Genomic DNA, 25,260 nt, shown 5'->3' on the forward strand with positions numbered 1-25,260 from the left:
TATTATGATTTCTTTCCCGTAGCAAAGCAAGGGCATTAACCTAGTAGAGTTTATTAAAAGATATGATCAGGGGAAGCAGTGTGTGTAAATGTCATCGAGCCAGGCCTGGCCCAGTTTGCTTTCATACAGTGGCCCAAGTATAATTCAGTCGGCCCGGCCCATTGATTGTGCCTCCGAAACCTAAGGAGGGGTCACCCTTATCCAGCCGTTGTGTCGCCGTCTCATTTCTCCCATCGACCCAGAAAAAATAATAAGGTCGCCGCCGTCATCTTGCCTGCAGTTGAGCCAGGGGAAGAAAAAGTGGCAGTATATTGTAGCGATCACCCAAGATCATGGCGTCATCTTCCTCCGTCCGCCTCCATCACCTGCCGTCCGCCTCTCGCCGGTCGCCTACTCCATCCAACCTTCAATTCCGCGCGGCGAGCTGCCCGTGGCGGCGGCTTCACGTTCCCGGCACAGCACCTTCTCCCCTCTGCCTCCGCGCCACGGGTGCCGCGCAGCCGATTGACAGCGACAGCAACGCTCCGTTATCCCGTGGGGCGCAGGAGGTCGAGAAGGTGGAGGAGCAGCCTCAGCCTCCGCCGCGGCTCAAGATCGCCGTGGTCGGTTTCGGCAACTTCGGGCAGTTCCTATCGCGCACGCTGGTGGCGCAGGGGCACACGGTGCTGGCGCACTCCCGGTCCGACCACTCCGCCACAGCGGCGTCCATGGCCGCGTACTTCTTCCCAGACCCGCACGACCTGTGCGAGTGCCACCCGGACGTGGTGCTCCTGGCTACCTCCATCCTGTCCACCGAGTCCGTGGTCCGGTCGCTCCCGCTGCACCGCCTCCGGCGCGACACGCTCTTCGCCGACGTCCTCTCCGTAAAGGAGTTCCCCAAGCGGCTCCTCCTGGGCTTGCTCCCGGAGGAGATGGACATCATCTGCACGCACCCGATGTTCGGGCCGGAGTCGGCGCGCGACGGCTGGGCCGGCCTCCCCTTCATGTTCGACAGGGTGCGCGTCCGGGACACCTGCCCGGCGCGCCGCGCCCGCGCCGAGGCGTTCCTCGGCGTGTTCGCGCAGGAAGGGTGCCGGATGGTGGAGATGTCGTGCGCGGAGCACGACGCGCACGCCGCCGAGACGCAGTTCCTGACGCACACCGTCGGGAGGATGCTGGCGGCGCTGGAGCTCCGGGCGACGCCGATCGACACCAGAGGGTACGAGACGCTGCTCGGGCTGGTGGAGAATACGTGCAGCGACAGCTTCGACCTCTACAACGGCCTCTTCATGTACAACAACAACTCCACCGAGCTGCTCAACCGCCTCGACTGGGCCATGGACGCCGTCAAGAGGAGGCTCTTCGACGGACTCCATGACGTGCTCCGGAGGCAGCTGTTCCACGTCGGGGAGGGGGAGGGGGAGGGGGAGAAGCACGCGACGGCGACGGCGACGATCAAGTCGGGAGAGGTGAATAATTGATGATGGCACGGCACGACACAGCGGCGTGGAATAAAGGCACGACGTCGATCTGTCGCAGCGCGCGGCTTGCCTTGCCTTGCATGTTGGTTGGATCTTGCTGTCTTCCTTGTTAATCGTTGATATGGAGTGTCGATCTTTCGCTTTACTCCGTTTTCATTTCAGTGAGATTAATAATAAATAAACTGTGACATGACAACTATGAGTGCTGAGAGTACAGATACAGATGAATTCTGGGTTGCACTGCACCGCGTCATTCATTTCACGTCAGATATACCTGCTGGTTTGTAAGCTGTTCGTCGAGGTCCTGTTCCCAAACGAGGCAAGATCGACAGGGAAGCCCGATAAAAAAAAAAGATCGACAGGGAAGACGTGTTCCAAGGAGAGCCACGTGCCTGCGGTTGTTGGCCCAAGTGCGCAACCCGACAGCGTCACAAATCACGGCACCTCGCCGGCAGCGCTGCACCGGCGTAAACTCGTTTTCCCTTTTTCTTTTTAGCCCAACCACGCAGTGAACGGCCTCTTTGTTAGCTTGCCCAGAGAACCTTGCTTAGCCAGATAGCAATCTGAGCCTTTCATTTATAACCAAAAAAAAAAATCTATTTCACCTACCTCGCTCCCCTCCAAACCGATTTGACTCTTCCAATGGAAAAACTGGTTTATCAAAAAAATTCTCTTCCAGAATTTTTCATCCTCCATCACTCCTGCCTCTCTCCATTGATCACTTTCTAAAACCAAGTTTTCTAAGACAAGCGTCTCATATCACTTATTTTTATATCCAGAAATTAAAATGACTCTGATACACATTAAGTCGCCGAAAAAAGTAAAACGACTTGTAAACATTTGAAGATTGGGAGTCGCCACAAAATTATAAGAAAAATAGAGTCTGACCAGGAGGAGAATGCTCATGTTTGTTCCTCCACGGTTTTTTTGAGAGTAGTAGCACTGGGCTCTGGATGGTTTTACTAGGAATAGTAGTACTATCATAGATAAGTAGCATGTTTGCTTGCTCGTATACGATCATGGATTATAAGTTGGAACAGTATTTTTTTCTCACACCAAATCAGCCAGCAGTAAATAATCCACGATCGTTTACGACGAAACGAACGGGCTAAAGATCAAGCCCTGTTTGATTTATTTTCCCTTCCGTGACTCAAACCCACGACACATGCTTACCATACATCCAACCACACTATAGAGTCCCAAATATATTGGAATAGATAGCACAAGATGTACGTTCCATTAAAAAAATCAGAGTACCATCAATACCGCTTCCCAAATTACCTAGGAAGCAAATTCGAACAGTTCTACAAGTTGTAGAAAATTAGAAAACCATTTTCCCAATACTTGGGGCTTGGGAGGTCAAATAAACTTTCTTTTCCTTCATTTTCTATTGGACCCGTTTGGATCCCTGGAATTGAAATCTATTCTAATAGTCACAATTTAGACACGAATTAATTAAGTTAATAGCCCCGTTCGGCTTGCTGAATCTTGGCTGAAACTGGCTGAAAAACATTGTTCTGGCTGAATTGGTGTGAGAGAAAAACACAGTTCCGGCTGAAAAAACAAGCCGAACAAACCGAATATAGGGTAAGCCGAACGAAGCCAATATGGCAACATATGGAATATACTTGTATACTATTGTTAGCCAAAAGGAGGAGATGCTTATTTCTGGTAGTTCTGTTGTAGAGGAGTGAGCCTAAGAGTATTATATAAGTTATAGAGCAAAAACGTAGCATCAAGATCTATGGTATCAATTTCTATTTCTCACCTAATAAATTTAGGACAAGCTTATATCTAAATTTTAAAAAATTGTGAAATATTAAATTTCAAGCTAAATAGTGTAGCCCATTAAGTAGATTTCAATGGAAAAAGTCTATTTTACCTCCCTGAACTATTCTCAAAGTCTAGTTTTCCTCCCTGAATTCTAAAACCGGGTAAACCACCTCCCTCAACTTTTAAAACCGTTCATTTTACCTCCCTGGCCATGTTATATGTGGTTTTCAAAGCCAGTTTTATCTTTTTCTTTTTTATTTATTTCGACTGAATTTTAAAAAATCATAGTAAATCACAGAAAAATCATAACATGAAAAATCTAATTTTTTTGGACTCCACATGAGTAGATCTACACAGTGAATATATAATATGGTTTGTTTTAGTACAAAATTTTTGTTGTAGCTTTAGATCTATGATTTTCTATAATTAATTCAAAGCATGAGTTTCTATGGTTCAATTGTGGTGAAATTTTTATGGTGAGTATTGGTATAAATTAATGCACACAGAATAATTCGTAAGCGCACGGATATTATACCGATGTAGCACTTCATCGGGAGTACCCAGTTTTATATCGAACTCGAGGAAACATGTGTGAGAATAACCAAATCTAACTTATCCCAACTTTACAATCAAGCCTAGATAATAGGAGCGTAGAGGAGACTGCTAAGGTCTTCTAGTTCTAACTTCGGTAAGCTTTGTCTTCTATTGTTCAATTCTAGGGATATTGCTAGAGAAAACACATGTAGAGTATATTTTCTATAGCAATAAAGTCCTGCTAGGCCTACTAACAGGAGGTAGAATACAAAGGATTCAACGAGGCTATAAGAGTCACCCTCGCGAGCTACCATCAATCTGAAAAATAGAGTACATCCATGAGTAACCGAGTCTAAGCACTATGCTTGCACTACGAATACTACTTTACCCAGGAGCTACAAGGATTAAAGTACTCAAAGAGAGTCGCAAACCTGAAGAACAATATGAACAAGATGCTTATTTGAATTAGAAGTCGATTACTAGAGAAATCTCAGAAGCAAGCTCAAGAAAAACTTGATTCCACCATAGTACAAGCCGTAGAGAGAGCAGCGACAGGCCAGGACTCCTCCAAACTCTTTCCTCTCACTCTATCTTACTATCTCTAGTACAAGACTAGATCTTATTGAGGACTAATCTTCTCGTGATTGCTAGCTCTGATCCTGGTGGACATCTGAATTAGGGTTTCTGGCTTCTCAGCTCTCAGGATCAAATGAGACATGCCCTGGAGGGGGTGCAGGCTGGTATATATAGCCCGGAGCGTCCAACGTGAGTCCTTAGATCAAATCGACTTAAAGAACGACGAAGATGTAATCCTTAAAGCGGTGGAGAACCGGCATAACAGCGAGGCTGATAGGTGGGACCCATAGGGCTGGGAGGCCTCTAGGTGGGGCCGGACGGCCCCACATGTCAGAGACACGTGTCCTGCTTTGGTGATTCACCTTCTGGAGTCTTCCCACATCGATTACGCGGTGGAATTCCGTGATTTCTTTTGATGAATAAGTCATCCTTGGCGGTTTTCTGAATAGATCCTGCTGGAAACACAGATTCACCAAAATTCATGGAATTTATCAGTTTAAACCCCCTAAGTCTACTTTAGTGATCCTTTTTAGCCTTTATACAAGTTATGTTAATGATTTGTGATGAATGTTAACTACCATCAACAAACTCTCCCACACTTAGGCTTTTACTCGTCCTCGATAAAAGGATGGATTACTCAAGACATAACCTTGAGACAAGGCATCAACATAAAACCATTTTTAGTCATGTATGCACTGCAGGATTCAAAGTGTCTACCATAAAACTTTAGGCAGTTAAAGAACGGAACAGCTTGAAACAGATCACCATCTTCCTTCAGTCAAGTCAATTGGAGAAACATTTTAATATTTTTGAAAAATAAAAATATAGCTTACCTTCTCCTTTTGTAGTACTCTCAAATCACTCTCTCTCTCTCTCTCTCTCTCTGTGTGTGTGTCTATACGGTAAGGCTATTCTACAGCTGGCCACAGAATAACTTATTCTATGGCCACCTTGATTTACGATAATGTTTGTACCAATTTATGATAATGACAATTCATATTTACGATACATGGGTTATTGTAATTCAAGATGATACTTACCATAATGCTATAGTAAATCACTTACGAGGGAGTTACCATAATCTCATAAATTAGTATAGTAATTATCGCAATTCAAAGTGGCCACAGAATAACTTATTATGCGGCCAGCTATAGAACAATACGTGTGTGTGTGTGTGTGTGTGTGTGTGTGTGTGTGTATATATATATATATATATAATTTTTGGATCTTCATCAAGGCATTGATGACTTTGCCTTCGTTTTACCTACTTCTAAAAGCTTATGTGGAGCTCAGGTAGGGATGAATATGAAAACATACTTGCATTGCATATATTGTAAAGTCAAAACAAGGATCCAAGGAAAAAAAGATGTCATACTCTCAGATCAAGATGTGCATGTGTGTGAATGTATATATGGTGGCTAACTTAATTCTACTATGTTCCTTGAAATATATCTCTCTTGTTTGAAACTTGAAAAACTTTTGTAAGAAAACATGGGCTATCTTATTCATCTCTTCTTTTTTATGGCGGGCATCTGAGTACCCATTATTTTCAATATCTCAGACACTTGCTCATTTTTTCAATACTTTTTTTGAATAACTTTTGCATAGCCCATGCCTCTCTTTCTGCAATTAAAACTTTTCAAGAGAGGCATTTACAAGAACTTAGATCATTTATCCTATCAAATATATTTTTGTGTCTATTCCTAGTGTAGGAGTAGAACATTTTTAGGTGGATGGAAAACATGTTGTTGCGTACCCCCAGTGTAGGAGCAACAAATGTATGTGGAGTGTACATGATCTTGATCTTGAGAGCATGATAAGTTTCTCAACAAGGGTCATAAGGTTTGACCCAACTCAATACAATGACAAGTAGTATATGTAGAAGGTTTCTCTAGTCTATATATGGCTCTGGTAGGATATTGCTTACCACAAAGGAGAGGTATTGCTATTCTTTTTATTTTTTTGGAATAAAATTCTCCAATAACAAGACATCAAGAATTCAGTTCTCATTATTCTACTATATCTCATTCCACAACAACTTAAGTAATAAGGGATCCCTAATAATAAGTTTCCAACAGTAGCAAGACTTCTAGAAAAAGTATTATGTGAGTCTATCCTTAAGTCATGACTGAAATAATCTTTCCTCATGTTTTAAAGTTGTTTTATTAAGTGATTTTTAATTTAGTTTGAAACGGAAAGCGAAACATATAAAAATAGAGTGTATTGGGCTCAAACCTGACCGTGGACAAAGTGTGAGGCGAGGCGGCACTGTGATGGGCTAGACGGGCCATGTAGGAGGCTAGGTAGCCCACTCTCGGGCCCATTTCGGTCCAACTTTGGCGAGCATGGTGTTTGTTCTGTTGCTTTCTGAATTTCATGATTTTCGCGATCAAATTCTGTCATGATGTCGCGGTGTGCTTCTCCCATACTTGTTTACATGTATACCTTTATGCACAACATGTGGAGACAAACACATATCAAAAAAGAAATAGAGAAAAGATAATAATAAGAAGACTTCATTAATATATAAGGCACTTTATTGCACAAGCACAAACTAAACATAAACTTTTGATGACCTAACACAAACTTCAATATTCTAACGATCTGAGCTAAGCGAGTAACCTAAACATACTATTTTTAAACACTCGTGCCTTATTATCAACTATTAATTCTCACTTCTTCATCTTAGCAACAAAATGATTCAAAGCATTTAGGTCATGTTGCAGGCTCTTGAGATAGACGTGTTCTTCGTCGATCCTTTGCTCTAGGGTATAGATAACATCGGAGAGGTCTTCAATCTTCTTCTCTAAGAGAGCAATGGTCATCCGTGGTCGCTTCTCAGCCTCTAGGATAGGTAGTGAAGGTGCCCTCCTTTTCTTCTCCTTCGGTGGAACAACCTTGATCTGATCCGGCATAGCGCAAACTCCATCGATGATGGTACGAGGGGTGACCAACTTGTATTTTGCACATGTAACATCTCCAAATTTGTTGGTATTCACTTCGGTCAGCACCACGTTTGCCCTTGGATGAAGGAGATTGATCTCCTTCATCACCTTGATCGGCGGTGGCGTGTCAGGTTGACGTGGCTTGTCCTTGAGAAGTAGACGTGGTGTCGGTGGAGCAATCATCACCGGATGATAGATAGTTTGGGCGAAGTAAGATTGGCTTGAGAAAATTTGGGTAACTTCTGGAGGAGCGACGATCAGCGCAAGCGCGTTGGGCTTCTTACTAGGGTCAAAAACATAGGGGATGATCTCTTTGTTAGCCATGGGAACTAGAGAGGAGAAGAGCTTTGCTGCCGTTGGAGAGAGAAGGCTTTGATGGGATGGCTATGGAGGCAAGCAAAGGCTCGCTTATATAGGGAGGAACAACTTGTAGCAGGGGTCAAGATCTATCCGTATGAGGTCTCGTAACGAGGAAAAACCGAATGCATCGAAAAACTATGGGATTTTAACAAGGGTCTAGAAGACATGAGAGAATTGACTAGGCGTGAGGTGGCTGGCAAGTGGGCTAGGCGGCCTCTAGGTGGGGCCGAGCAGCCCCACATGTCATCCTCTCATGGTGATTTTTCTCGCGATGGTTTCTAATCCCTATCTAATCCCAAAAAGTATATTTTCGTGTTATGAAACGTAAAGAGGATGGCAGTGGTGTAAATCTATGGTAAAATCTGGAAATCTACCTCATCCAAATCCTTAGCTAGTTTTTTAGGTTCTAGAAAGATCTTAAGACGGTGGCCATTTACCTTGAATAATGTACCTTCATCATTTTAAAGTGTTACCGCTCCATGTGACAAAGTGCTTATCACCTTGAATGGTCCTTCCCATTTGCTCCAAAGTTTTCCATACCCAAATAATTTAGGGGAAATTGGCTGGCGGACACCCATAGTGGTGGTCGTTTGCTAGCGGACACCCAAAGTGGAGCTGTATGCTAGAAGACACTCTGCTTTGTTGTAATTATGCCAGAGGACACCGCGGGCCGGTTTCCACCGGTTGAGGAGAGAGAAAAATTCAGTTTGGACATTTAGTGCCCCTGAGCTACGTTTGGGTCTGGTTGGACCAGCTAATAACCAAGCTGAGCCTGGTCTGGTTAACCGGCTCATCTCATGTGGAGTGAGAGAGGTGCTTCATCCTCGACCGAGTGTCGGCCTGTGACGGTGAGCAGGTGCAGCAGCGTCTTCCACCCGAGCGGCGTCCACTGAAATTTCCACAAATCAACTATGGTCAAAACTCGTTGGCATCAAATTAAAATTTCCCCCTTTACATGTTGGTGCTCGGTGCTAACTGTAATTGTTGGCAACTGCATTGCTCTGCTTCACCAGGTTCCTCAAGCTGTAGCTAGAGGCCTTCTTCATGTTCGTGCTGCTCTGCATTTGCGGCGGCGGTGACGGACCGTAGCTGTAGGAGGTGGCGGTCGAGGGCCTGATCAGCTTCTACCAGCAGTCGACGTTCGTGATCGAGATGTACGTGAACTACAACTATGACCCGCTGCTGCACAACGTGTTTGAGGAGGTGGGCAAGCTGCTGTGCAAGGTGGCGTTCCCGGTATCGGGCCCGATGACGACAATCCAGCTGCAGGCGTTCGAGGGCCTCGTCAACATGATCACCACCATCGCCAACAACGTCAAGATCAACAAGACCCCCGAACACAATCCTACGTCGTGGACGTGTTGGAGTTGCGCCTCTTCTAGATCAAGCGCTGGGACTCCGCCACCGGCGACAGCGGCCATCGAGAGACGTGGGTGGACTTCGTGCATAAGCGCAAGCTGTGGAAGAAGAAGGTTGCCATCGCCGCAAGCCACTACAATCATGACCAGAAGAAGGGCATGGAGTTCCTGAAGCTGTGCCACCTGGTGCCAACGCCACCAGATCCTAGGACCATGTCCTACTTCCTCCGCTACTCGCCGGGGCTCGATAAGATCAAAATCGGCTAGTTCTTGGGCGACCCTGATGAGTTCAACCTCAAGGTGCTCAAGGAGTTCACCGAGACGTTCGACTTCATCGGTGCCATCCTGGACATGGCGCTGTGCACATACCTAGAGATGTTCTAGCTCCCCAGCGAGTCATAGAAGATCCAGCACATCCTGGAGGCCTTCTCCAAACGCTTCTTCGAGCAACAGACGACGGGGGTGTTTGCCACCAAGGACACGGCGTTCATCCTCTGCTACTCGCTCATCATGCTCAACACCGACCTGCACAACCTGCAGGTGAAGAAGAAGATGTCGGAGGATGACTTCATCCGAAACAACCTTGCCATCAACGTCAAGAAGGACCTGCCGTGGGAGTACCTGTCAGAGCTCTTCCACTCCATCTCCACCAACGCCATCACCGTTTTTAGCACGTCGGTGGCGGTGGTGGAGATGACGCGGAGCTGGTGGGCTGACCTAGTGAAGTGGTTGAGCATGCTGGAGCCCTTCACGCCATGTGGCTTCAAGCACAAGCTGAGCCGAGAGGTGTTCATCGCGATGTCAGGCCCCACCGTCGCGACGCTGGCCACCATCTTTGACGGCGCTGATGATGAGGAGATGCTGAACCAGTCATGGAGGGGCTAGTGTCCATGGTGCGCATCACGTGGTACAGGCTGGAGGACATGCTGGATGAGCTGCTCTGCTGCCTCTGTAAGTTCACCACGCTGCTCAACCCCTACACCACCACGAAGGAGACGCTCTTCACCTTCAGCAACAAGCTCAAGCCACAGATGGCCACGCTCGTGCTCTTCACCATCGCCAACTGCTTCAGCGAGTTGGTGTGTGGTGCCTGGAAGAACGTCATCGACTGCCTACTCAAGCTCAAGCGGCTCAAGCTGCTACCGCCGTCGCTGATCGACCCAGACGGCAGCGGTGCCCGTAGTGGCGTGGAGCAATGGCCGGGGCACCGGCACAGGTCATCCGCCTTGGACATTGGCGTCATCTTCCCCCTGACGCACCATGGTGTGGGGACGAGCTGGCACGTGTCCGACATGATCGGCTGGTTCTCACAGTTCCTATCGCTGGACAGCGGTGAGTTGCTGCTCTCCATCGGTAGCGAGTTCAAGAACAGCCTCAAGATCATCAAGTAGTGCAGACGCCGCTCGGGTGGAAGACGCTGCTGCACCTGCTCACCGTCATAGGCCGACACCTGGTCGAGGACAAAGCGCCTCTCTCAGTCCACGCGAGATGAGCCGGTTAACCAGACCAGGCTTGGGTCGGTTATTAGCTGGTCAAACCAGACCCAAACGTGGCTCAGGGGCACCGGATGTCCAAACTGAATTTTTCTCTCTCCTCAACCGGTGGAAACTGGCCCGCGGTGTCCTCTAACATAATTACAACAAAGCAGAGTGTCTTCTAGCATATAGCTCCACTTTGGGTGTCCACCAGCAAATGACCATCACTGTGGGTGTCCGCCAGCCAATTTCCCTAATAATTTAACCCTATAATTAAAAAGTAATACCTTATCTCTTAGGGCGAACTACTTCTTCTTGATCCTCTTGTCATGCCATCTTTTCATTCTCTCCTTGTAAATCTTAGAGTTGTGATATGCTTTTTCACACCATTCATCAAGTTGAGAGAGTTGCATATTCCTCTTAATTCCAGCAGCTTCAAAGTCCATGTTCCATCGCTTGATGGCCTAGTGAGCCTTGAATTCTAGCTCAATAGGTAGATGACATGTCTTCTCATAGACCAGTTGATATGGTGACATTTCAAGTGGTGTTTTATAGGCCGTCCTATAAGCCCATAGTGCATCAGGTTGTCTATCTTTCCATGCAGTCCCTATCTCGTTGATCGTCTTTTGTAGAATGTTCTTGATTTATTTATTTTATGTTTTTGCTTGCCCACTTGTCTGAGGGTGATATGGAGTAGCGACATTGTGATGGATCCCATGTTTTGACAAGTAATTGTGAAAATTCTTATAAGTGAAGTGAGTTCCTCCATCACTAATCACCATCCTTGGAATTCTGAATCTTAGAAATATCATTTCTTCGAACATCTTCTTAGAGTTCTTTGCATCATCAGCTTTGCATGGCATGGCTTCAACCCACTTGGAGACATAGTCAACTGCCACCAAGTTGTATTCATAGTTCTTTGATTTTGGAAAAGGTCCCATATAGTTGATTCCCTAGACATCGAAGAGCTCTATTTGGAGGTTGTTGGTGAGTGGCATGACATCTCTTGAATTGATATTCCTGTGCCCTTGACATGCTCCACACCTCCTAATGAAGTCTTTCGTGTCTTCATATATGGTTGGCCAAAAGAATCCACTTTGTCAGATATTTGAATGAGTGTGGAATGCACCATAATATCCTCCATATGGTGATGAGTGGCATCGTTCGATGATCTTGATGCCTTCTTCCACCGGTACACACCTTCTGAGCAGGCCATAAGAGTAGACTCTGAAGAGGTACGGTTCATCCCACATGTGGAGACGACTTTCGTAGATAAGCTTCCTTTTATTCTCCCCTAGTGGCACATAACCTACAACCATAAAGATAATAATATTTACAGACCAGGGGTCAGATTTTGTGACCTTGAAGAGCATGTCGTCCCGCAGTGAATCATTAATGGAGAGTTCCTGTGAATTCTCAAACTATATTCTAGACAAGTGATCAACAATAGAATTTTCTACTCCCTTTTTATCTTTTATTTCTAAGTCAAATTCTTGGAGTAACAAAATCTATCTTATCAATCGAGGCTTAGCATATTTCTTAGTGAGCAGGTATTTCAAGGCAGCATGATCCATATAAATAATCACCATAGCTCCTACTAAGTAAGATCTAAATTTATCAATAGCAAAAACAACAACCACGAGTTCTTTTTCAGTTGTTGTATAATTAAGTTGAGGTCCTGTCAGAGTTTTGCTAGCATAAGCAATTGCATGATGCTTTTTATCTTTTGTTTGTCCAAAACTGCCCCCACAGCATAATCACTAGCATCACACATAATTTCAAAAGTTAGCGACCAATCAGGGGGTTGAATGATTGGTGCAGAGATGAGTGCTTTCTTAAGAATGTTAAAAGATTTCAAGCATGCATCATCAAATTCAAAGGGAACATCCTTCGCCAAAAGATTTATAAGTGGTCTAGCAATATGTGAAAAACCTTTTATAAAGCGACGATAAAAACCAGCATGGCCAAGAAAACTACGGATCCCTCTGATATTTACGGGAGGAGGTAACTGTTTAATTACTTCAATTTTAACTTTATCTACCTCAATCCCTCGTTCGGACACCAAATGTCCAAGCACCATTCCTTCTCTAACCATGAAATGGCATTTTTTCCAATTAAGGACTAAGTGTTTTTATTCACATCTTTGTAAAACCTTGTCTAAATTTTTAAGGCAATCATCAAAAGTTTTTTTTCCATAAACAGAGAAGTCATCCATGAAAACTTCCATGATTTCTTCAATCATATCAGAAAATATAGACATCATGCATATTTGAAAAGAAGCTGGAGCGTTACATAATCCAAATGATATTCTATGGTAACCATATGTTCCATATGGACATGTAAAGGTGGTTTTGCTTTGGTCATCTGGATGGATTGGAATTTGGTGATAACCTGAATACCCATCAAGAAAACAGAAAAAGAGTGATTCGCCATTCGCTCCAATATTTCATCAATGAAGGGCAACGGAAAGTGATCTTTCTTTGTTGCCTTTTTAAGTTTTCAGTAATCAATGCACATCTGCCATCCAGTGACGGTTCTTTGGGGGATTAATTCATTCTTTTCATTTTTAACAACAGCCATGCCTCTCTTTTTAGGCACAACTTGAACATGGCTTACCCACTCACTATGCGACACATGATAGATGATCCCGACATGCAAGAGTTTCAAAACATCTTTCTTAACAACCTCTCTCGTCGCATTATTAAGGCTACGTTGTGGCTCCCTAGAAGCTATAGAGTTAGGATCTGTAGGGATGTGATGAGTGCAAAGAGTAGGGCTAATTTCCTTAAGGTCTTGGAGCGAGTAGCCAAAAGTAGAGCGATACTTTTCTAAGACAATTAGCAAGCATAGAGATTCTTTCTAAGAGAGTTTGTCACTTATGATCATAGGAGAATCTTGATCATTATTGAGAAAAGCATATCAAAGACCAGAAGACAGGGGTTTAGGCTCAATGGCGGGCTTAGGTGGTTCTAGCAATTCATCTAGAGGTTTAGAGTCTATGGGATTTTTGTCTTCCTCCTCGATGAAGAACTGAGTATCATCTTCAAGGTTGGGTTTGATCAAGTCATCAAGGGATGCAACCTTGGCCTCTTCCATTGGGTCTTCGGCAGGAATTGGCTCACTCTTAGCATTTAGAGAATGAGTAATGGGTATAAAAAGCTTAAAGTTTTTCTCAAGTCTTATATTCAACTTCTCCGTGTGTCATTCTTGGATAAGTCTTTCAATTGGTTGTCCTATCAATAGGTCAAACTTCATAATATTAAAGATATAGAAGCTCAAATAAACTTTGGTTCCTTTTACCTGGATAGAGAGGATATACAAAATTCTCAAACTTGGGAGAATATGTCATGAAAGACTTTTCAATAACTTTGTTGTTGGGGTCAATGTCATGTATTTCAATAAATCATGAGCAAAAGATGCAGACATGATATTAACACCCACAATAGGATTGTAAAGAGCATCGAAAGGAACTTTATTAATTTGGCAACGAATGGATATAGAATGTGAATCTAAATGAATCATATCAGAGGAAAGCTCTAATTCTTCTAACCATTCATTGCTTATAATAGATACTAGCTCTTTCGTAATCTTTTTAAGGAAAGCTTCCTCAGATGAGTCTTAAGGTTCTTCATTGGATGATGATTTCCTAGACTTCTGGGGCCTCCTCATGGTATGATAATTCAAGGTATTTCCATATTCATCGAAAAGTTCATCCTCAAATTCCAGCATGAAGTCCGAAATCAGAGTTTCCTCCTTTTTCGGTGGTTTAGGATTTGGGACAACTGAAGTTGGTGATGGGTTTGGTAAAGATTCAGGTTCAACTATCTGAGATTCTTCTTCTAATGGCTTCTCTTCTACTTCTTTGAGAATGTTCTCTAAGATTTTTGTAAGAATGCTTCTCCCGCATTGGCGGAGACATGCAAGAACGAGCCTCTTGAGGCCGTATTAAGAAGCTTCGAGGTTTTCCTATCAAGACCCATATAGAAGTGTTGAAGAAGAATGGGGTCTTGAATGGTAAGATCAGGGCCAGTATTAATAAGAGTATTAAAACATTCCCAAGCCATGCCTAGAGATTCTTTTTCCTTTTGTTTAAAAGATAGAATCTCCGAATGAAGTCTAACTACCCTAAAGATGGAAAAGAATTGTAAGCAAAAGCTAGAACATAGGGCTTCCCAATCTCCTTGTCTACTCTCTATGGTGAGATTATACCAACGTTTAGCTTTCTCATCTAAAGAGAAGGGAAAAAGCTTTCATCGTAAGATTACGTATGACATGCCTGCAATGTGCAAGCATGCATAGGTCTGCTCAAACTCATTTTGGTGGGAATAGGGGTTTTTATCATCTTCACCCGAAAAGGGTTGATCCTGAACCATGTTGATTAACTATGGGCGCAGCTCATAGCCAGGTGTTAGGATAGGGTTTGAAGACTCTTTTGGCTGTAGACTTGTGTCGGCGTTTCGGACTGGGAGGGGTCCTTAACCAACGAGTGAATTTGTGCTGCGTGCCCCTAATCCCTGATAGTGATGCAAAGAGACATAAGGTTTATACTGGTTCAGGCAATCGACGCCCTACGTCCAGTCTGAGAGATCGATCTTATATTCCTTGCACCGGAGTGCTCGTAGTAGGGGGTTACAAGCTAGGTGAGAGAGGGAGCTAGCCCCAGGTCTCGGTGGGGGTGGTGCGGACTGCTTGAGGCGTTGTTCTCAAGTAGCGTAGAAGTGTGTGGTTCTATTGGTGAGTTCCTCTTTCTTCTCGTTGTTCTCCTGTCCCTAGAAATGGCCCCGGTCCCTCCCTTTTATACTCTAAGGGAGAACCAGGAACGCACATATGTTGCTACATAGCGTTCTATAAGTGGGGATGGCGTATCTGAGCCCTGCAGCCGGCCACTGTTGTGGTATGGTCGATGGAGTGGCCTCGTCCTTGTCGTGCGGAAGTGACGCGCTGGTCATACTTGATCTTGTGCGTCGTGGGGCTCTAGTACAGCTTGAGGCAGGACATGGCGGGTGACGTGCCGGTCATCATGCGATGATGTCGTAGGGAGCCAAGGTTCTGCAGATGCCGAGGCCGAGCCATCGTGGGGGGCTCGGCAGACATGGATCCTCAGGCTGCCGAGCCCCTGAAGCAAACTGCCGAGGCTTTGGAGGGAATTATTAGTCCTGGGGACTGATTCTGAGGCCACAGTATCCCGGACGTGGCTCCCCACGCCGTGTTGTTCTCGAAGCAGGAGTTGGCAGCACAGTGAGGCATGGGCATCAACCATGTGCATAGCGGTGGGCACAGTGGCGGGTAACCCCTGCCTAGTCCTACCTCCTGTCCCATCGGCCATTCCGCTGTACTGTGCCGAGCATGCGGCCGATGTCAGTGGCAGCAGTTGGCTGAAGTTAATGTGACGTGACGTTTTGTCAGAGGGACAGGTGAAGGAAGAGGCAGCAGAGTGTTGTCGAGCCCGCCTCATGTGAGGCGGAGGGTCGGCAACCCGGCCGAGGCCTACGATGAGAGGGGGTCGGCCGAGGCCTTCGGTGGGGGATCGCCCGAGGCCAGCGATGAGGGGGCCTCGAGCGATATGGAGAATTGGCCGAGGCCAGCGGTTGTTAGCTGTTTTCGATTCTAACGAAGTCTAAGCAGTCGTTTTTTGGTTCTTGCTTAGGGTACCCCTTCTCACGGTATCTGATAGTAGCCCCCGAGCCTTGGGGGGAGTGGAGGCACTCCCCCTGAGGTTCTGACGAGAATTGGCTCTTGATAGTTCCTGTCGGGATGGTGTTTCGTACTCAAGGTTTCGGTGGGTGCGCGCGAGCGCACCCGCCGGGTGTAGCCCCCGAGGCCTTGGAGGAGTGATTTCACTTCTTCAGGGGCTTTTTTCTCTTTCGAGTGAGGGGTTTTCATTGTGTTTGCCGAGCCTGTGGGTGCGAGTTCGGATCGATGGGCCTCGATGATGCTGCGAGAAGAGCCCCTTAGCCTCTGCCTAGAGCAAGAGGGCCGTCAGGGGTTCCCCTGGCTTTTTGTACGACCCTCACGCTTCCTTTTCGCTCAGAAGGAGGGGTGGAAGATGCCATGCTACCCTCAGTGGGCGCGAGCGATGACATCTCCGGTGAGCTGTTATCGGGTAAGTCCGAGTGGAGGCCCATACCCGGTTCGCTGGGAGTCGGCTAGCGGTCTAGAGACGTGCTCCAAGAGTACCAGAGGGTTTCTCTAGTGGGTGCCGAGGCCGTTCGCTGGGCCTCGGTGGCTTGGTGCCTCCCTACGGTGGGATCCCATTCGGAGACCTCCCTGCCGGTCTCGGACACGACTCAGGGCGTCCCAAGCATTTCGCTTGCTTGGACCTCGGCCTCGTGCAGGCTCGCCTATAGTCATCCCTGACTCTGTTGCCCTGGGGCAGCTGTTGAAACCCCTGGGGGCCCAGCCTTCGAACCCCTAGACCGTAACGGGCTTGGGGCGCTTATCTTTATCTTGGGTGCAGGAAGAGCCCCCCGAGCCTCCGCACGGAGCGAGAGGGCGGTCAGGGGTCCTCCTGACTTTTTTGTCCGTCCCCCGCACGTCCTTTTTGCTCGGACAGGGGGGTTGTTTGTCGAGCCCACTCGTGTGCGAGCCTGAGTCGCTAGGTCTCGGCAAAGTTGCAGGAGGAGCCCCCGAGTCTCTCGCACGGAGCAAGAGAGCGATCAGAGGTCCCCCTGGCTTTTGGTTCGCCCCTCGCGCATGAGGGTCTGTCTGCTGAGCCCCCCTCGGGTGCGAGCCTAGGTCGCGGGGTCTTGGTGTCTTTGCAGAAGGAGCTCCCTAATCTTTGCACGGAGCAAGAGGGCCGTTAGGAGTTCTTCTGGCTTTTTGAATGACCCTCGTGCTTCCTTTTCGCTTGGAAGGAGGGTTTGTTTTGCTGAGCCCCCTCGTGTGCGAGCCTAAGTCGCTGGGCCTCGGCAATGTTTTGCAGGAAGAGTCCCTTAGCCTCTGCGCGGAGCAAGAGGGCCGTCAGGGGTTCTCCTGACTTTTTGTTCAACCCTCGCACTTCCTTTTCGCTCGGAAGGAGGGGTGAAATGTGCCATGCTACCCTCGGTGGGCGCGAGCGATGGCATTTCTGGTGAGCTGTTATCGGGTAAGTCCGAGTGGAGGCTCGTACCCTGTTCGCTGGGGGTCGGCTAGCGGTCCGGAGACGCGCTCCAAGAGTACTAGAGGGTTTCTCTAGTGGGTGCCAAGGCTGTTCGCTAGGCCTCGGTGGCTTGGTGCCTCCCTATGGTGGGATCCCATTCAGAGACCTCCCTGTCGATCTCGGACACGACACAGGGCGTCCCAAGCGTTTCGCTTGCTTGGGCCTCAGCCTCGTATAGGCTCACCCGTAGTCGCCCCTGACTCTGTTGCCCTGGGGCGGTTGTCGAAACCCCTAAGGGCCTAGCCTTCGAGCCCCTGGACCGTAGTGGGCTCAGTGCCCAGTTCCTTTGCCTAAAAGGAATCGGGTGGGGGTTATTTCTCTCCCTACGGCTAACAACGGCAGGCGTGTCTTTTGAGGTGGCTTTTTTAGAGAGGCGAAATGGCGCCCGCTGCTGCTGTGGTTGGACATGACGTGGTGTCAGCCAATGGGATGTAACCATACGCGCAATTAATGAGGAGGGAGTGGGCGCGTGGGCGGTAAGACCGGATCTGGATAACCGCAGCGGATTTTTGGGGGAAACTTCCCCGATTTCATCACCCACGATTTGCTCCCTTCCCTGCATAAATACGAAACGAGCCTTGCCCCTTCTCCCCTTACCTTGCCTATGTCTGCCTTTGCTGCCTTCTAGCTGTTGCTAAAGAAAAACAGAGAGCACCGGGAAGAAGGGAGAGAGGGGGGAGTGAGAGGCAGAAAGCGAGCCTTACCGCCGTAGTCGCGACCTCCACCGCGTGCATGGCCAACATCGTGGTCCTCTCGGCGGACCCATGGGATCGGTCTGATGTGACCGTGGGAGTGCTGCAGTCACTTGTCGACGACGGTCTCCTCCGCCCGATCACCGATCCCAGCAGGCCGGAGTGGATGGCTCCGGGAGGCGAACCAGAGCCGAGGCCTCGCGACGGCTACGTCGTGAGCTTCGTGTCCTTCCACGAGCGTGGTTTTGGCCTTTCGGTAGATCGGTTCATGCGAGCGCTCCCGCATTACTATGGCGTGGAGCTCCACAACTTCAACCCCAACTCCATTATGTAGGTGGCCACCTTCGTCGCCGTCTGCGAGGGGTACCTGGGAATCCCTCCCCATTGGGAGCTGTGGCTTCACCTATTTCAGGCGACGCATACCACCGGGCCGACGGGTATGACGGGCACAAGGAAGGCGATGAGGATCGGCGGCTGCACTCTCCAAGTGCATCAGGACCGGCTGAACCTCTACATCCCAGCCCAATTCACGTCATCTAATCGTTGCTGGTACTCCAGCTGGTTCTACCTCCGCAACGATGACGGTGGGCTTCCTCCTTATACTGGAGGGTAGTGGAGGTTCAGCCGGAGCACTGGTGGTATGGCGTCCCGAGCGAGGAGCAACACAGGCTGCGGCCACTGCTGAAGGCGCTGGAGAGGCTGCGCGATCATGGCCTTACGGCGGCAGTGGCGATGGTGGCCTTCCATCGCCGGAGGGTGCTGCTGCTGATGGCATGGCGGTGATGTTTGTTCGAGATGACGCCAGACGAGCCGATTGATGGCATCCTGATGTCCGCCGCGCCCCTCTCCGATGAGGAGGTTCTGCATCGGGTGAACGAGGCGGTCGAGGGGCGGCAGAAGATCGGCGGCCTATCCCCGTTCCTGATGCGCCCGACGCCGGGGTACCTTTCCCTGGTGAGTTGTGTGCGGCTGCAGCCTCCGAGGCCTCCTTGTTCCTCTCCTTGGCCTGAGCCCTTATTCATATTCGTCATTTTTTGCAGGGGATGAGGGACATACGAGCCTCCCCACCGCCCGTCCCTGAAGACGCACAGCGGCGGGCGGCAAACTGGGCGTACGCAGAGGCCCAGAAGAAGAAGAAGGATGCTAAGACGGCAAAGCGTTAGAAGAAGATCGTTGAGCGCGATGCTCTGGAAAAGCGTCGCCGGAAGCAGAAGCTCGAGGGTCTCCCAGTGGAGGCATCTCCGTCGACGTCGGTGGAGGGTTCGAGCGGCGACGATGGTGGTGAGGTGGGGCGGGGTCCCCTCGACCGCCTCCCTGACGTCAGGGAGATGGTTCTTGGGGCGTCGGCGGGCGGTCTAGCGTCCCAAGGAGGAGGAGGAGATGGTGACTCGGGGCAGATGAGCGCCCACCCCGTGGCCGAGGCCGATACGCTCGAGACAAGGGCGTTGGGAAAGTGCACCGTCAGCCCGCTGGGCTCGATGGTAGAGGTGGAGTAGGCAGCTGTGGGGCTGGCTCCACCGGGGGTTGAGCGAGCGCCGGAGTCCGGCGAAGGTCGGCCGGCCTCGGCGGATACGGGGGCCGTGTCACCGCCGCCGTTGCAGAGGAGGGACGCGGTGAAGAAGCGGTTGAGCATCCGCTCGAGGTGAGTATTTTGCTAGTGAAGTTTTTTAACATCTCCTGCTTTTGTTTTGGTCGCGGGTCTGACCGTGTTTTGCCCTCAGCCGGAAGCGTCAGGCGGAAGTGCCTGCCTTGGCGCCGCGCAAGGCGCTCAAGGTAGGCACGGGTTCCATCGCCCCAGGGGCGGTGGAGGTACAGGAGTTGGTCGCCTAGGTAGGGGCTACCTAGGCGGCCGTGGGGCGAGAGGAGGAGGAGGAGCCTACACTCCGTGAGGCCATAGCACCTACAGCTATCGAGGCCACTGTGGGTGCGGCTGAGACCCCCTCGGCCGTGGAGGCCACGGAGGGTGAGGTCGAGGTCGAGGCCCCCACGGTTGTCGAGGCCACCGAGGGCGAGGTCAAGGTCGAGGTCTCCACGGTTGTCGAGGCCACCGAGGGCGAGGTCGAGGCCCCCATGGTTGCCGAGGCCCTCCGGACCTCAGGGGCCGAGGTGGTGGAGATCGCGGCGCCCGGGAACTTCGGGGCCGAAGTGGTGGAGGCCGGAGTGAGCGCGGCGAGGGCAGCGGCCCTGGAGGTGGAAACGGAGATGAGGCAAGCCTCAACCCTTAGGTTTTTTTGTAATCGACTTGTCCTAGTATGGGACAGGTTCCCCTTGATGGGGGTTTCTCAAAAAATTAGAACAACTAAAGACGCTTCTTTAATGTATTTCAAGAAACAAAATATACAATGCTTGGAAATTTAAGGGTAGAAACGACGTAGCTGTTCTATGTTCCAAGCATTGGTGAGGACTTCGCCCTTCTCGTTGGCTAACTTGTAGGTCCCGGGCTTTAGCACTTGAGCGATGATGTACGGCCCTTCCTAGGGTGGGGTCAGCTTATGGCGGCCCTTGTTGCTCTGCCTCAGTCTCAGCACCAGGTCGCCCACCATTAGGTCTTGGCTTTGGATGCACCGGGCTTGGTAGCGTCGTAGGGCTTGCTGGTACCTGGCTGAGTGTAGCAGCGTGACGTCTCGGGCTTCCTCCAGTTGGTCGAGGGCGTCTTCACGGGCAGTGCGGTTGCTTTGCTCGTTGTACGCCTGTAGCCTCGGGGAACCGTATTCTAAGTCAGTGGGGAGGATGGCCTCGGCTCCATAGACCAGGAAGAATGGTGTGAATCCCGTGGCTCGGCTCGGGGAGTTTCTTAGGCTCTAGACGACTGATGGGAGTTCGGCAAGCCATTTCTTGCCAAACTTCTTCAACCGGTTGAATATTCTTGGCTTAAGGCCTTGTAGGATCATGCCGTTGGTGCGCTCTACTTGGCCATTCGTCCTAGGGTGTCCTACGGCCGACTAGGCCACCCGGATGTGGTGGTCATCGTAGAACGTCAGGAACTTGCGACTGGTGAATTGTGTTCCATTGTCAGTGATGATGGTGTTAGGAACCCCGAACTTGTGGATGATGTCAGTGAAGAATAGAACCGCTTGCTCGGATTTGATTTGCGTGATCGGGTGAGCCTCGATCCACTTGGAGAACTTGTCGATGGCTACCAGCAGGTGGGTGTAGCCCCCGGGGGCCTTCTGCAGAGGCCCAACCATGTCGAGACCCCACACGGCGAATGGCCATATGATGGGGATGGTTTGGAGGGCTTGGGCCGGGAGGTGTGTCTGCCGCGCATAGTACTGACATCCCTCGCAGGAGCGTACTAGCTTGGTGGCATTGGCAACCGCCGTTGGCCAGTAGAATCCTTGGCGAAAGGCGTTTCCAACGAGTGTCCGAGGCATGGTGCCCTCGATGGAAGGTTTGCGGAGGTCTCTGGCGAAGATGTTTGGGGGGACCGGGGCCCTCGCCGACGCCATCTTTGCCAGTTTGTCCGTGGCCTCATTGTACTTTCGCGCAACGTGGTTAAGTTCGAGACTGTCGAACTTGTTCTCTAGGCGACGTACTATCGTGCAGTACGCCTTCATTTTAGGGTCATGGCAGCTTGACTCTTTCATCACCTGATCGATAACGAGCTGCGAATCACCCCGTACATCGAGACATCGCACTCCAAGTTCGATGGCGATTTGCAGGCCGTTGACGAGGGCCTCGTATTCAGCCATGTTGTTGGAGGCGGCGAAGTGAAGCCGGATCATGTAGCGCATGTGTACTCCGAGGGGCGAGACCAGAAGCAGGCCCGCGCCAGCCCCAGTCTTCATTAGAGACCCGTCGAAGTACATGGTCTAGCATTCTGATTGGATCTGAGCAGGTGGCAGCTGTGTGTCTGTCCACTCGGCTACAAAGTTAGCCAGGACCTGTGATTTGATCGCTTTCCGAGGCGCGAAAGACAAGGTTTCCCCCATGAGTTCGACAGCCCACTTGGCTATTCTACCCGAGGCCTCCCAGTTTTGGATTATCTCTCCCATAGGAAAAGACGACACCATAGTCACCGGGTGGGACTCAAAGTAGTGATGCAGCTTGCGTCGAGCCAAGACTATGGCGTAAACCAGCTTCTGGATGTGGGGGTAACACATCTTAGTCTTGGAGAGCACTTCGCTGATGAAGTAGACAGGTCGTTGGACGGGTAGAGCATGTCCCTTCTCCTACCTCTCGACTACTATGGTCGCGCTGACCACTTGGGTCGTCGCGGTGACATAGAGTAAGAGGTGCTCGCCCTCGGTGGGCAGAACCAGGGGGGTGGTGAGCAGTGCTTTGAGCCTGCCGAGGGCTTCCTCGGCCTCGGTGGTCCAAGAAAAGCTCTCGGACTTTCTCAAGAGGCGGTACAGGGGCAGGCCTTTTTCGCCGAGGCGCGAGATGAAGCGGCTTAGGGCCGCAAGGCATCCCATGACCCTCTACACCCCTTTGAGGTCTCGGATCGGGCCCATGTTGGTCACGGCTGAGACCTTCTCTGGGTTGGCCTCGATACCATGTTCCGAGACTATGAACCCCAAGAGCATGCCTCGGGGAACCCCGAAGACACACTTCTCGGGGTTGAGCTTGATGCCCTTCTCTCTGAGACATGTGAAGGCAACCTTCTTGGACTTGACTACGATGTCATCCACGTAGGCCTCGACGGTTCGCCCGATGTGTTCGCCAAAGACTTGGATCATGCACCGCTGGTAAGTAGCCCCTACGTTTCTGAGGCCAAACGGCATGGTTACGTAGCAGTACATGCCGAATGGAGTGATGAAAGAAGTCGCGAGCTGGTCGGACTCTTTCATCTTGATTTGGTGGTAACCAGAATACGCATCAAGGAAGGAGAGGGTTTCGCATCCTGCAGTGGAGTCGACGATTTGGTCAATTCGTGGTAGTGGGAATGGGACCTTTGGGCACGCTTTATTTAGACTAGTGTAGTCCACGCACATCCTCCACTTGCCACTTTTCTTCCTGACTAATACAGGGTTAGCCAATCACTCTAGATGGAATACTTCCTTGATGAACCCGGCTGCCATGAGCTTCTGCACTTCTTCGCCGATGGCCCAGCGCTTCTCCTCGTCGAACCAGCGTAGGCGCTGCTTCACCAGCCTGGAGCCCGCCCGGATATCTAAGGCATGCTCGGCGACCTCCCTTGGTATGCCTGGCATGTCCGAGGGACTCCACGTGAACATATCGATGTTCGCACGGAGAAAGTCGATGAGCACGACCTCCTATTTGCTGTCGAGGGTGGCGCTGATCTTCAGTCCTCGGCCGTTGGGGATGGTGGGATCGACAGGGACGAGCTTGACGGCCTCCGTGGGCTCGAAGGTCCCGACGCGCCGCTTGGCATCGGGAACCTCGCTACCAAGCTGGTCGAGATTGGTGATGAGGGTCTCGGCCTCCACGATGGCCTCGGCGTACTCGATGCACTCGACGTCGCAGTCGTATGCATGTTCATACGTGGACTTGACGGTGATGATGCCGTTGGGGCCTGGCATCTTGAGCTTGAGGTAGGTGTAGTTGGGGACCGCCATGAACTTGGCGTAGCACGGGCGCCCCAAGATGGCGTGGTAAGCCCCCTTGAACCCAACCACCTCGAAGGTGAGGACCTCCTTGTGGTAGTTGGAGGGAGTGCCAAAGTAGACGGGTAAGTCGATGCGCCCGAGGGGCCATGTGCGCTTTCCTGGCACGACGCCGTGGAAGGGCGCGGAACCGCCTCGGAGCCATGACTGGTCGAGCTCCAGGAGCTCCAGAGTGTTGACATAGAGGATGTTGAGGCCACTGCCTCCATCCATGAGCACTTTGGTAAGCCGGGTGTTGCCGACGATCGGGTCGACGACAAGCGGGTACTGCTCGGGGTTTGGAACATAATTGGGGTGGTCATCCCGATCAAAGGTGATTGCCTCCCGAGACCAATTGAGGTACCGGGGGGTGGCCACCTTGACCGAGAAGACCTCCCAGTGTTCCCTCTTTCGTTGGCGCGCCGTGAGGCATGCCGAGGGTCCGCTAAAGATCATGAAGGCATTGCGTACCTCGGGGAACCCATCATCTTTATCGCCGTGCCTCTCGCCGGTGCCCCTTTTCCTAGCGTCATCGTCGTCGGGGAGCCCAAGCCTGGCGTAGTAACGCCGGAGCATGGTGCACTCCTCGAGGGCATGCTTCACCAGACCTTGATGGTAAGGACAGGGCTTCTTAAGCATGTCATCAAATAGCCTGGGGCCCCGGGGGCCTCGGGGATTCCTGTGATCTGCTATGGCGACATGGCCGGCCTCGAGGACCTCCTGCTTCCCTGGGTGACCCTTCTTCTTTCTCTTGGGGACGCGGGTGGGCGAGGCCTCAGGGGCCTCGTCCTTCTGCTTCCCCTTGGCGTTGTTGTTGGGGAAGATGGCCCCAACCGCCTCTTCGCCCGAGGCGAAGTTAGTGGCGATGTCGAGGAGTGCGGCCGCTGTGGTTGGTATGTTCCGGCCCAATTCTCGGACCAGGTCTCGGCAGGAGGTGCTAGAGAGGAATGCTTGGACGATTTCTGAGTCACCGACGCGGGGCAACTCGGTGCATTTCTTAGAGAAGCGCCAGATGAAATCTCAAAGAGATTTGTTCAGCTTCTGGCGGCAACCTTTGAGGTCCTAGGAGTTCCCGGGGCGCACGTAGATGCCCTGGAAATTCCCGACGAAGACCCTCACCAAGTCGTGCTAGTCGTGGATCTGTGTGGGGGGAAGGTGTTCGAGCCAGGCTCGCGCTGAGTCTAACAAGAACAAAGGGAGGTTGCGGATGATGAGCAGGTCATCGTCCGCACCACCTAGCTGACAAGCCAGGCGATAATCGGCTAGCCATAGCTCGGGGTTCGTTTCGCCGCTATACTTTGTGAGGTTGGCAGGTTGCTGGAATCGGGCTAGGAAGTGAGCGTTGCGGATGGCTCTACTAAATACCCGAGAGCCAGGTGGCTCGGGAGAAGGACTGCGGTCCT

At 50.3% G+C, this 25,260-nt stretch overlaps 1 protein-coding gene and 1 pseudogene across 1 annotated transcript; both read left to right on the plus strand.

The window, feature by feature from the left end:
* The first annotated feature begins 20 nt into the window (after window positions 1-20).
* Window positions 21-1,863, plus strand: LOC136528538 (arogenate dehydrogenase 2, chloroplastic-like). The gene has a single exon (XM_066521514.1). It carries the CDS (start codon window positions 333-335, stop codon window positions 1,458-1,460), a length of 1,128 nt encoding a protein of 375 aa, XP_066377611.1. The 5' UTR covers window positions 21-332; the 3' UTR covers window positions 1,461-1,863.
* Window positions 1,650-10,448, plus strand: LOC136526542 (ARF guanine-nucleotide exchange factor GNL2-like; annotated as a pseudogene).
* Window positions 10,449-25,260: the final 14,812 nt, after the last annotated feature.

Source organism: Miscanthus floridulus, chromosome 19 (genome assembly GCF_019320115.1).
Source record: "Miscanthus floridulus cultivar M001 chromosome 19, ASM1932011v1, whole genome shotgun sequence".
NCBI lineage: Eukaryota > Viridiplantae > Streptophyta > Magnoliopsida > Poales > Poaceae > Miscanthus > Miscanthus floridulus.